General features: G+C 37.7%; 1 protein-coding gene across 2 annotated transcripts in view; it reads right to left on the bottom strand.

The window, feature by feature from the left end:
* The window catches only part of EPHA6 (EPH receptor A6), an 867,569-nt gene that overhangs the window by 139,880 nt on the left and 713,680 nt on the right, over nt 1-14,009 (bottom strand). For both annotated transcript variants that reach the window (XM_060010502.1, XM_060010503.1), the window contains one exon: nt 12,728-12,789. In XM_060010502.1, the coding sequence (XP_059866485.1) occupies nt 12,728-12,789 (62 nt within the window). The remainder of the gene's footprint in view (nt 1-12,727; nt 12,790-14,009) is intronic.

The following is a 14,009-nucleotide window of genomic DNA, read 5'->3' as shown; positions in this document are numbered from 1 at the left end:
TTAAAAGTACTCTACATGGGATCAATAGCAGAATAACTGAGGCAGAAGAACGGATAAGTGACCTGGAAGATAAAATAGTGGAAATAACTACTGCACAGCAGAATAAAGAAAAAAGAATGGAAAGAACTGAGGACAGTCTCAGAGACCACTGGGACAACATTAAACGCACCAACATTCGAACTATAGGGGTCTCAGAAGAAGAAGAGAAAAAGAAAGGGACTGAGAAAATATTTGAAGAGATTATAGTTGAAAACTTCCCTAATATGGGAAAGGAAATAGTTAATCAAGTCCAGGAAGCACAGAGAGTCCCATACAGGATAAATCCAAGGAGAAACAAGCCAAGACACATATTAATCAAACTGTCAAAAAATTAAATACAAAGAAAGCATATTAAAAGCAGCAAGGGAAAAACAACAAGTAACACACAAGGGAATCACCATAATGTTAACAGCTGATCTCTCAGCAGAAACCCTACAAGCCAGAAGGGAGTGGCAGGACATACTGAAAGTGATGAAGGAGAAAAACCTGCAACCAAGACTACTCTACCCAGCAAGGATCTCATTCAGATTTGATGGAGAAATTAAAACCTTTACAGACAAGCAAAAGCTGAGAGAGTTCAGCACCACCAAACCAGCTTTACAACAAATGCTAAAGGAACTTCTCTAGACAAGAAACACAAGAGAAGGAAAAGACCTATAATAATGAACCCAAAACAATTTAGAAAATGGGAATAGGAACATACATATCGATAATTACCTTAAATGTAAATGGACTAAATGCTCCCACCAAAAGACACAGATTGGCTGAATGGATACAAAAAAAAGACCCTTATATATGCTGTCTACAAGAGACTCACTTCAGACCTAGAGACACGTAGAGACTGAAAGTAAGGGGATGGAAAAAGATATTCCATGCAAATGGAAACCAAAGAAAGTTGGAGTAGCAATTCTCATATCAGACAAAATAGACTTTAAAATAAGGACTATTAGAAGAGACAAAGAAGGACACAACATAATGATCAACGGATCGATTCAAGAAGAAGATATAACAATTGTAAATATTTATGCACCCAACATAGGAGCACCTCAATACATAAGGCAAATACTAACAGCCATAAAATGGGAAATCGACAGTAACACATTCATAATAGGGGACTTTAACACCCCACTTTCCCCATGGACAGATCATCAAAAATGAAAATAAATAAGGAAACACAAGCTTTAAATGATACATTAAACAAGATGGACTTAATTGATATTTATAGGACACTCCATCCAAAAACAACAGAATACACATTTTTCTCAAGTGCTCATGGAACATTCTCCAGGATAGATCATATCTTGGGTCACAAACCAAGCCTTGGTAAATTTAAGAAAATTGAAATTGTATCAAGTATCTTTTCCGACCACAATGCTATGAAACTAAATATCAATTACAGGAAAAGATCTGTAAAAAATACAAACACATGGAGGCTAAACAATACACTACTTAATGACGAAGTGATCACTGAAGAAATCAAAGAGGAAATCAAAAAATACCTAGAAACAAATGACAATGGAGACACGACAACTCAAAATCTATGGGATGCAGCAAAAGCAGTTCTAAGGGGGAAGTTTATAGCAATACAAGCCCACCTTATGAAGCAGGAAACATCTCGAATAAACAACCTAACCTTGCACCTCAAGCAATTAGAGAAAGAAGAACAAAAAAACCCCAAAGCTAGCAGAAGGAAAGAAATCATAAAAATCAGATCAGAAATAAATGAAAAAGAAATGAAGGAAACTATAGCAAAGATCAATAAAACTAAAAGCTGGTTCTTTGAGAAGATAAACAAAAAAGATAAACCACTAGCCAGACCCATCAAGAAAAAAAGGGAGAAGACTCAAATCAATAGAATTAGAAATGAAAAAGGAGAAGTAACAACTGACACTGCAGAAATAAAAAAGATCATGAGAGATTACTACAAGCAACTCTATGTCAAGAAAATGGACAATCTGGAAGAAATAGACAAATTCTTAGAAATGCACAACCTGCCAAGACGGAATCAGGAACAAATAGAAAATATGAACAGACCAATCATAAGCACTGAAATTGAAACTGTGATTAAAAATCTTCCAACAATGGGCTTCCCTGGTGGCGCAGTGGTTGAGAGTCTGCCTGCCGATGCAGGGGACACGGGTTCATGCCCCGGTCTGGGAAGATCCCACATGCCACGGAGCGGCTGCGCCCGTGAGCCATGGCTGCTGAGCCTGCGCGTCCGGAGGCTGTGCTCCACAACAGGAGAGGCCACAACAGTGAGAGGCCCGCGTACCGCAAAAAAAAAATAAAAAATAAAAAAAAAATAATAAATCTTCCAACAAACAAAAGCCCAGGACCAGATGGCTTCACAGGCGAATTCGATCAAACATTTAGAGAAGAGCTAACACCTATCCTTCTCAAACTCTTCCAAAATATAGCAGAGGGAGGAACACTCCCAAATTCCTTCTACAAGGCCACCATCACCCTGATACCAAAACCAGACAAGGATGTCACAAAGAAAGAAAACTACAGGCCAATATCACTGATGAACATAGATGCAAAAATCCTCAACAAAATACTAGCAAACAGAATCCAACAGCACATTAAAAGGATCATACACCATGATCAAGTGGGATTTACTCCAGGAATGCAAGGATTCTTCAATAAACGCAAATCTATGATTGTGATAAACCATATTAACGAATTGAAGGAGAAAAACCATATGGTCATCTCAATAGATGCAGAGAAAGGTTTTGACAAAATTCAACACTAATTTATGATAAAAACCCTACAGAAAGTAGGCATACAGGGAACTTTCCTCAACATAATAAAGGTCATATATGACAAGCCCACAGCCAACATCATCCTCAATGATGAAAAACTGAAAGCATTTCCACTAAGATCAGGAACAAGACAAGGTTGCCCACTCTCACCACTCCTATTCAACATAGTTTTGGAAGTTTTAGCCACAGCAATCAGAGAAGAAAAGGAAATAAAAGGAATCCAAATCGGAAAAGAAGTAAAGCTGTCACTGTTTGCAGATGACATGATACTCTACATAGAGAATCCTAAAGATGCTACCAGAAAACTACTAGAGCTAATCCATGCCTTTCGTAAAGTAGCAGGTTACAAAATTAATGCACAGAAATCTCTGGCATTCCTATATACTAATGATGAAAAATCTGAAATTGAAATCAAGAAAACACTGTCATTTACCATTGCAACAAAAAGAATAAAATATCTAGGAATAAACCTACCTAAGGAGACAAAAGACCTGTATGCAGAAAACTATAAGACACTGATGAAGGAAATTAAATACAAATAGATGGAGAGATATACCATGTTCTTGGATTGGAAGAATCAACATTGTGAAAATGACTCTACTACCCAAAGCAACCTGCAAATTCAATGCAATCCCTATCAAACTACCACTGGCATTTTTCACAGAACTAGAACAAAAAATTTCACAATTTGTATGGAAACACACAAGACCCCGAATAGCCAAAGCAATCTTGAGAACGAAAAAAGGAGCTGGGGGAATCAGGCTCCCTGACTTCAGACTATACTACAAAGCTACAGTAATCAAGACAGTATGGTACTGACACAAAAACGGAAAGATAGATCAATGGAACAGGATAGAAAGCTCAGAGATAAACCCACACACATATGGACACCTTATCTTTGATAAAGGTGGCAGGAATGTAGAGTGGAGAAAGGACAGCCTCTTCAATAAGTGGTGCTGGGAAAACTGGATAGATACATGTAAAAGTATGAGATTAGATCACTCCCTAACACCATACACAAATAAGCTCAAAATGGATTAAAGACCTAAATGTAAGGTCAGAAATATCAAACTCTTAGAGGAAAACATAGGCAGAACACTCTATGAAATAAATCACAGCAAGATCCTTTTTGACCCACCTCCTAGAGTAATGGAAATAAAAACAAAAATAAACAAATGGGACCTAATGAAACTTAAAAGCTTTTGCACAGCAAAGGAAACCATAAACAAGACAAAAGATAACTCTCAGAATGGGAGAAAATATTTGCAAATGAAGCAACTGACAAAGGATTAATTTCCAAAATTTACAAGCAGCTCATGCAGCTCAATAACAAAAAAACAAACAACCCAATCCAAAAATGGGCAGAAGACCGAAATAGACATTTCTCCAAAGAAGATATACAGACTGCCAACAAACACATGAAAGAATGCTCAACATCATTAATCATTAGAGAAATGCACATCAAAACTACAATGAGATATCATCTCACACCAGTCAGAATGGCCATCATCAAAAAATCTAGAAACAATAAATGCTGGAGAGGCTGTGGAGAAAAGGGAACACTCTTGCACTGCTGGTGGGAATGTGAATTGGTTCAGCCACTATGGAGAACAGTATGGAGGTTCCTTAAAAAACTACAAATAGAACTACCATATGACCCAGCAATCCCTCTACTGGGCATATACCCTGAGAAAACCATAATTCAAAAAGAATCATGTACCAAAATGTGCATTGCAGCTCTATTTACAATAGCCCAGAGATGGAAACAACCTAAGTGTCCATCATCAGATGAATGGATAAAGAAGATGTGGCACATATATACAATGGAATATTACTCAGCCATAAAAAGAAACGAAATTGAGCTATTTGTAATGAGGTGGATAGACCTAGAGTCCGTCATACAGAGTGAAGTAAGTCAGAAAGAAAAAGGTAAATACTGTATGCTAACACATATATATGGAATTTAAGAAGAAAAAAAAATGTGTCATGAAGAACCTAGGAGTAAGACAGGAGTAAAGACACAGACCTACTGGAGAACGGACTTGAGGATATGGGGAGGGGGAAGGGTGAGCTGTGACAGGGCAAGAGAGAGTCATGGACCTATACACACAAACGTATGGTAGATAGCTAGTGGGAAGCAGCCGCATGGCACAGGGATATCGGCTCGGTGCTTTGTGACCGCCTGGAGGGGTGGGATAGGGAGGGTGGGAGGGAGGGAGACGCAAGAGGGAAGAGATATGGGAACATATGTATAACTGATTCACTTTGTTAAAAAGCATCAACTAACACACCATTGTAAAGTAATTATACCCCAATAAAGATGTTAAAAAAAAATAAAGGATTCATGTAGAAACCTGAAAAAAAAAAAACTCTTAGGGCTTCCCTGGTGGCACAGTGGTTGAGAGTCCGCCTGCCGATGCAGGGGACACGGGTTCGTGCCCCAGTCCGGGAGGATCCCACATGCTGCGGCGGAGCAGCTAGGCCCGTGAGCCATGGCCGCTGAGCCTGCGCGTCCGGAGCCTGTGCTCCGCAACAGGAGAGGCCACAACAGTGAGAGGCCCGCGTACCGGAAAAAAAACCTCTTAGTGACATCTTCTGAAATATATTATAATAATAATAGATAACATTATGGAGACCTTAATATGTGCCAGACATTATGTAGAAGTTTTAGGTCTATTAGCTATTCACTACAATAAAGTCACAATGACTATAGGAAGTAGTTATTGCCTGTTCTTGACCTTGTTTTGTGGATGCCAGGCATCCTTGAATATTCTTTTTTGCTTAAATGCTTTATCCAAACCCCCAGCAAATCCCATTGGCTCTATGTTCAAAATACATCACAGAATCTACCATTTTCCATCAGCTCAACTGCAACTATCCTAATCTAAGCCACCATCATCTCCTTACCTTGATTATTGCAAAAGCCTCCTGATTTCCCTGCATCCATCTGTACCTCACTATAGCCTCTTCTCAATACAACAACCAGAGCAGTCCTTTTAAAACATAACCAGATTATGTTGTGCCTCTCCTCCAAACCCTACAATGGCTTTCTGTCTTACCCAGAGAAAATTCAAAGTCATTTCAGTGGCCTACAAGATCCTATCTCAGTGGTTTTCCAGCCTGGATGCATATTGGACTCAAATGAGGGAACTTTTAATAAATATTGATGCATGTGTCCCAGCCCAAGAAATTCTGCTTTAATTCATCTGGGGTGCAGTCTGGAACCTGGGATTGTTAAAAGCTCTCTAAATTGAACGATTATAATGTGCAGCCAAGGTTGAGGACCATTTCCCTCTAAGATTTGATCCCCTTTCTGCCTCCATCCACTCTCTGACTTCAGCTCCTACTGTCCTTCCCCATGCATACTCCATTCTAGCCATAATGATAGGGTGACTGCTATATTTTATCATCCCTACTGCGGAGTAAAAGGGTCATTATTAATAATTATGAAGAGATAATAGGCATGACTTAGCACTGACCTAGGAAAAACAAGCGTATAGTCATTGAGCATAAAGACTTACTTTGTTGTTCTACAGGTGTAAAATGCTCCCACCTCAGGGCCCTGGCACTTTCTGTTTTTACTCTCTGGATTCTTTTCCCCCTCGTACCCAATTGGTTTGTTCCCTCACCTGCTTCCCATCTTTACTCACATGCCACTTTTCAGTGAGACCTTCCCTGTTTACTCAACATCGAAACCCAATCTCACTTCCACTTCTACTTCTCCCGTTTTATTCTTCTCTACTATCTGATGTACCACATATTTTGTTGAATTCTTTATTTCTCTTCCCACCAGATTTTTAATTTCTATTTTGATTGCTTCTGTATTCCAAGCTCCAGAATAGTGCCTGGCCTACTATAGTTGGTCAACACATATTTGTGCAAAAAATAAATGAATGATGAATGATTTATCAGCCGTTTAACACTGGGCCAGTTACCTAATTTGCTTTGCATCAGTTTCCTCATTGGTAAAGAGGGGATAATAGTAACACCTACCTCACAATGTGGTTGTAGGCACTGGGTGCTTACCTAGTGCTTACCATACTTAAGGCATGGGATTGGAATAATGCCTGACTCAGAGAGAGCACACATAAATGTTAGCTACATTAGTTAGTTAAAGATACTCATCTTTGTTTTTACTTTAGCTACTGACTCCTAGACCACACATGGAAATTGTCATCCCCGAAATTACCTCACTTCAGAAATCTTAAATGTCAATCTAAGGTGTTGGTAAACTGACTCTCTGAAGAAAAATAAAGCAAACAAGTTCTGATGTGTAGCATTTGCCAGTTTCTGTGGTGTCAATACTCCCATCGTGGCCAATTTCAAGCGACTACCTATTTAACAACCAGCTCCCCAAATTTCTGACTATTTAATCATCATCTCTTACAAGCTGGTATGATCTGGCTCTAACAAACCACTGCCAATATCTTACTTTCTGGCCATGTTCTTTTCCTTAGCTCTCCCACCTTCATACACAGCTATACTTGCTCTTCTACCTAATAAAGACTTCCAGTCCATAACGGCCTAACGGCCTCTTTATTTCGGCCTCTTTATTGCCTCCTTTTGTCTAACCTGGCTTCACTGGTTGCTTACTTGAACTACCATCCCAATTCCCCTGTAGTACTCTTGTTCTATTGTACCTGTTCTACAAACAATAGCCTCTTTTATCTCCAGCCTTACATTGCAGAGGGGAGGGGAGCGGTCAGTTGTTCCTCTAGGAAATCACAGAAGTATGCACACCACTGCCAAAACACTCACGTTCTCTAGCATCACCTGGAAGTCAGCAGAACTAGTTAATCATTTTGTTTTCTCTAGGACCAAAGATGGGGACTGGCGGGAGTGGAGGAAGAGTGCCTGTAACGAATACAAATCATTGGGCCAGCAGTCCAGAAGATCCTCTCCCTGGCCACTTACATTGCATATCATTAAAAACCTTGGTAAAGATTTTTAGCTGGTTGCCCTTGCAGGGGTCCTGAAAACTCTGTGTTCTTGGAGTAGAACCTGATTCTGATGGTCCTGTTTTTTTTGTTGTTTTTTTTTCTCATCAGCAATTTATCTTTTTAACTTCAGCAATTACTCTAAGCATTCACCTTCAGTGAAGATTTGTCCTCAAACTCCCACATAAACTTTCTTCCTACTTTGCATAGAAATACAACAGCATGAGGTATCATTTTCTTAAATTTAATGCATGTTCCTCATAAATCCCTCTAGATCCACAACACACAGCTCCTTCAAGTCTTGGAAAATGTGGAGGTTTCTGCTACTCAAAGTTAATCCTTCACCAGGGTCCTTGATTTTGTACCTTCCCATCTCCCGAGATATTTTGCCTTACCAGTTTAACAGTATTTTCTTTGATTTCCTAGCCCGCAGTGTATAAATTGTCTAAATTATTTTCTATCTTAAAAAATGCCCTTGATTTTTCTTTTGGTCTACTAGCATCTGATTTATCTCTTGCCTTGCCATCTCACCCACTTTTCCCCTAAAAATTGGTCTCCACCTGCCAATTCTATTTATATTTTAGTCTCATTTTGCCCTCTACAGTCTGGCTTCTGCCTGGGCCCAACCCATTAAAACTGCTCTTGTTGAGATCTTGGAGGGCCACTTAAGAAAGTGTCAAATGCCATAGATGTCTAGTCTCTGCCTTAGTCGTAGATATCATATAGATGTCATAGTCTCTGTCTTCCAGAATTTCTCTGCTGCATTTAATACAACTGCTTGTTTGCTCCTGCCTGAAACGCTCTATTCTCTTAGGTTTGGGATGCCATGGCCTCCTCTCCCCCCTTGCTTGTCTTTTCACCTCTCATGGATGGAGCTGCCATCCGTGCCGCTTCCTCAGGTTGGTATGCCACAGAGTTCCAACCTTGTTCAACTCCTTTCCTTTGTCTAACATTTCTTCCTGGAAAATATCATGGTTTGGGTTTAATAACCACTTTTATTCTACTGACTCCCAAATCTTTAACTTTAGTCAAGATTTTCCTGTTGTGTTTCAGATATATCTTTCCAATTTTGTCTGGACACTTTCATTGCATGTTCCATAGGCATCTCAAAGGTAACAAGACCCAAATTAAACTCATCATCTTCTTCCAATGACCAGCCCATCCTTTTCCTCCTCTGTATCTTTATTTCAGTTGGTAGCACTACCTTCCACATATTCCTCTTGCTCTCAAACATCCTTTCCTGAGTGTGTTTTTGGCTATGGTTTCCTTACTCAATCTGATTCTGTTTGCTTTTTGTCTTTATTAATTTCTCCAATGTTTTTCTTGTTATTATTTCTGTATGACACTTTCTCACTTGCTTATGTGATTGTGCTTTATAAGTAATGTATGTATATCTTTTTCTCTTATGTCAAAGGTTTAGAGGGCTTCCCTGGTGGCGCAGTGGTTGGGAGTCCGCCTGCTGATGCAGGGGACGCGGGTTCGTTCCCCGGTCCGGGAAGATCCCACATGTCGTGGAGCAGCTGGGCCTGTGAGCCATGGCTGCTGAGCCTGCGCGTCCGGAGCCTGTGCTCCGCAACGGGAGAGGCCACGACAGTGAGAGGCTCACGTACCGCAAAAAAAAAAAAAAAAAAAAAAAAAGGTTTTGAGATGGGAGCAGGATGCTGAACACAATATACCCTCTTGAACTGAAACCAGTGGTTTTGTATTTTTGTATAACTGAGTTTTGTGATATAATAAACAAATCCACATTCAACAAATGTTATAAAATAAAGGAATAAATTGTTTGTGCTTGACACATGATATCTCGAATTTTTAAAGTAATTTATAACTATTTTTATTTGGATTGCTAGTTAATATTGTTATAAAAATGGAGGTCCAAAGATTTAGGGATAAGCAGTTGCCAGGTAAGTGCCGCCACAAAAAGTGTTTATGAAATCCATATGTATACATGGAGAGAGACTGTACAGGGATAATGGTCAAGACTGCATTCATTCACACTAGTGTATTTCCTTGGAAAGGTTAGGAAAACCTGCACATCAGTGAGGTCATATCTTCTGGGCAGTTAGGCTGATGCTCCGCTTGCTAAGTCAGGTTGCATTTTATTTTAAAATTTAAAACACATACATACTTATGTACCTACCCACTCCCTTTTCCCACACGTACGTGCACATATACACACACATACACACTTACACACACACATACTTACTTAACCACGCCACACTCTCCCTGCTAATATATATCTGGAGGAATGTCCGCAAGGATTCAAACAGTAGATTTATGAATTTGGTGCAATATCACAGCTAGCCAGCCACTGCTGCTGGCACTAGATTGTAATCTTGTACTTCGTTTGCTACCACTCTGTCATATAGAACAGTGAATTGAAGTGATTTTCAAGTGGTGTGGGAGACCAAGGGAAATCTTTTCCAGCTCCAGTAAGCACAGAACGCTATTAATGAGCCATGGATGGCTCCCCTACTGTGCCGTGCACTTAGCCACTTCCTCCTCTCTGTGCTAACAGAAGCTGCGATTATCAAATTCTGAAGCAGTAGTTTGAAAAATGACTTCGCTTTTCAGAATTTGTGGGATATATATATTTATATATTTTATTTCTGCTAGCCGTGGGGAGTTGAATATCTGCTATTGACCTAAAATTTATAAAGCACTTTGAGCTTCTGGGATATAAGAGATATGATTACAAAGAAAGTAAGAATCCTATAGAAGAGTAAAAAGGGAGTATTGGCCCTATGTTTTTTTATCCCATTCATATGATTTTTATTTTAATAGAAATTCTATGTGAGGAGGGGACCCAAGACCCCATGGGAAGATGGTAGTGGACTTATAAGAAGTCATAAGTAATTTAATAAAAAGAATTCAAAGTGTATGAGAACATGGCTTTTGCATTCAGAGACTTGAGTTTCAATCCTCGCTCCACCCTTTACAATGTGTCAGCCATTATTCTATATGCTTTATAATAATCAACTCAATCCTTATAACAATTGTATGAGGTGGATACAGTTAATATTCCCACTTTATAGATGAATAAACAGAGGCACAGAGAAGTTAGTCACTTGCTCAAGTCACAAGGTCACACAGCCAGTAAGTGGCAGAGCCAAGACGAACTGAGATAATATATGTTAAGATTCTCATAGTATTAGTAGTGGTAGCCACCATTATTTGAACATTTATTCTTTCCCAGATTGTATTGTGTCTAACCTACGTGGTGCATAAGAGCTGAAAAATATTAGTTTTTAAATCTTAGATCATGAAACATACCACTTATAAACATGTAGTAGGATGTTTTTAAGTAAATATTTTACTTATATTATCTTTTCTTTATAACATGTTTTAATTGATTGATGATTCAGCAGGATAAAAAGTATATCTGAAGCTAACATTTCTCTCCTAATTTGCTCGTGGCAGTCATTTGACCCATTTTTCAGCAGCAATTTGAATGAGTGTCTGTTACATTATTTGCCATTATACTCAGCTCTAGGATATAGTAGATTAAAAAATCCTATCTGAAGCGCCATTAGATAATAAGTCATTTTGATATGTATCTGATAAAAATTAGTTTCTGGATAAACATAATGGGAGGGCATAAGTATATATGCATTTCAAGTACTATAGGTGGTCCTAAAAAACTATCCTAAAGTAATTTAGCACATTTACAGGAGAAATGGATACAAGCTATAAAATAACATTCTGAGAATGGCTACAGAAAAGAACAAATAGTTCACGTCCCTAAACACCTATGAATTTCATTTTGCCTTAAAGAGCATACTTGGTTGAGGGTATGCATTCCGTGAAGAGTACTGCTCGATAATAACTCGACAATTTTGCTGAATTCAGCTTCTGGCATTGAATCTGGACATCAAGTCCAGTCACAGTATAAATATATTATCACTGCTAATATTGAGAGCAGTTGGAAGGAGAGGGCATGGGACCAAGAAAAATAAACGAAAATGAGATCAAGGGAGAGAGGTAAGATGCACACAGAACTTGTCCAAATAACACTGGGCAAAAAATGAAGTGAAGAAAGAATGCTTGAGATTGTTTATTCCCATAAAAAATGAAGAAAAACAAATAACACATTTCAAATAGCAAAAGTCCAGTCATTTTATAGGTAAGAAAATTGGCTATGTCTCTGTAGGTAAATATATATTAAGGAATACAGTGACATGCACATATGTGACCTCTGCTGGGGATGCAAAATACTCTAGTGACTTTTCTAATATTTCTGTTTTTTCCAATATCAATGAATATTTTTGTAGCATACATTGGCTTTTTTAAATGTTAAAAATATTATAAACACATTTTGAATTATAACTTCATGGTACCTTCTCAGCTGTGTTATTCTGTACCACTATATAAAACAAATGATTTTTGTATATACCATACTTTCAAGCATAAGTCACTTAAAAAGAGTGCTTTAAAAATTTTTGTTCTAAAACAAATCTCAGCCAGAGTTTCATTCTTTCTCTTTTTGTTTTCTAAATAGTCAGCCAACGAACTTAAGAAGGACAAAGCTGATAAAATCCATTTTCTGATATGAACTTGAGTCATTATTGGTAAATATACATCAATTTAAAGGGTCCAGCATTATAGATAATGCATAAAATATCCTACTAAATAGTTAAATGTGATAAAGCAAAATGAAACTCAGTTGCTTCACACAGGCTATGTGAAGCTACTGAATTTCATTTAATCTCTTTCTTTATAACATCATTTGAAAATATGTATATATTAATATGGCAAGTGAATTTATAGGAGAAATCAATTATATTCTCATGTGTATATATTCCCCCCATCCTCTTAGTAACACTCTAATGTATCACAGTATCAGAGAAACACACCCTAGAGAAAATCCTGCTATTCTTCATGGAAAAATCCATGAATAACATTATGCAAAAATTAATTTATGATAAATGTTTTAAATATAGAACTCAGAATAGCTTATTTAAATGCCATCAGAAAAGAACACCTCACCCGTAAAAAGGAGTCTAGGGATCCATTCTCCATATATTCCACCACAATCATTACTGGTCTGCCTGCAAAGAGAGCAAGAGAACACATAAGAATTACAGCAATTACAGAAATATGTGCTGCAGTTAGAGATTTCCAGCTGTGGCAGCTAAATTATTTGTATTTTATTAATAGGAACTTCATTTTCCAACACGCTTCTATAAACACATTAAACATACACATTTCTCCGTTTCTTTATAGCATTATTTCCTTTGAGTTCATAAAAAGAACATGAATTACAATATGAATTACTAAGTAATTAAGCACTTCCTTTTCTAAAGCCCTGCAATCACTTGTTCAGATTATGTTCTTTTTGTCCGGAGCTTTTCCTTAAAAGGCAATCAACAAGCTAAAGTCAGGGTTTAAGCAGTTACTATAGCTGCTTTGGCAGTTGTGGTACGTCTCCTCCAGTGATGCAGTTATTATGGCTGAATTACATTAGACCGGGCATTTCTGAAATATTCCTAAGGCAAAGCAGAAAGGAGAAATTCATGAATTCTCTTTAAGAAATTATAAACCATCAGTCATAGTCTACTTTTCAGGGCTTTTAAGTAGAAAAACGTCAGTAGATTGATGAATGCTACAAAGTTGGTGGGACCTGTAGTAGTTCTTGATCATCTCTTTATTGGACATAGATTAGATCAACAGAACAATGATGGCAGTACATGAAAAATAAGTAACTTCTGATTTCATAGTCTACTGCAGAAGCTAAAATCAGAAACTGAACATCATTTATTTCTTTTTTATCATATCTATTTGCAATTGTTACAGTTCCCAATACACCTCTATTAGATAGAATATTTGACGTAAGTAACTGATTTGTTTCAAAGAAAAGAATCTATTTGTTCTGCTCAATTGCCGGAGTTTAAAAGATAAAGTCTTTTTAGGGAGGGAAAGTGATATTTACCTGAAATAAACATGTATGACATATTTACTTTTTACTTCTATATTTCTCGCTTCTCATTGGAATTTTTAGCAATTCAATCTGCACTGTGCACAGAGTTTTTCCTCATGAGCACAAAGAAGATCTGGAAAGAAATTATGTGTACCAGTGACGGAAATATTAGATCTCATATTGTAATTCATGTCCCTTTTATGAACCCAAAGCCTTGAGGGTTACAAAGGGTGACTGGAACAAATTAGTACAATGTCTGCAAATGCTAGATTTTACATTTAAATCTGTATTTTAAAGAAAGATGTGGTAAAGGTTAAATGTAGCAATAAAGTTCCCAATTTATCATGCATA

This window comes from Delphinus delphis, chromosome 4, assembly GCF_949987515.2.
Source record: "Delphinus delphis chromosome 4, mDelDel1.2, whole genome shotgun sequence".
In the NCBI taxonomy this organism is placed as follows: Eukaryota; Metazoa; Chordata; class Mammalia; order Artiodactyla; family Delphinidae; genus Delphinus; species Delphinus delphis.
The sequence above is the reverse complement of the archived record's forward strand: the minus strand, read 5'-3'. Positions and strand labels throughout refer to the sequence as shown.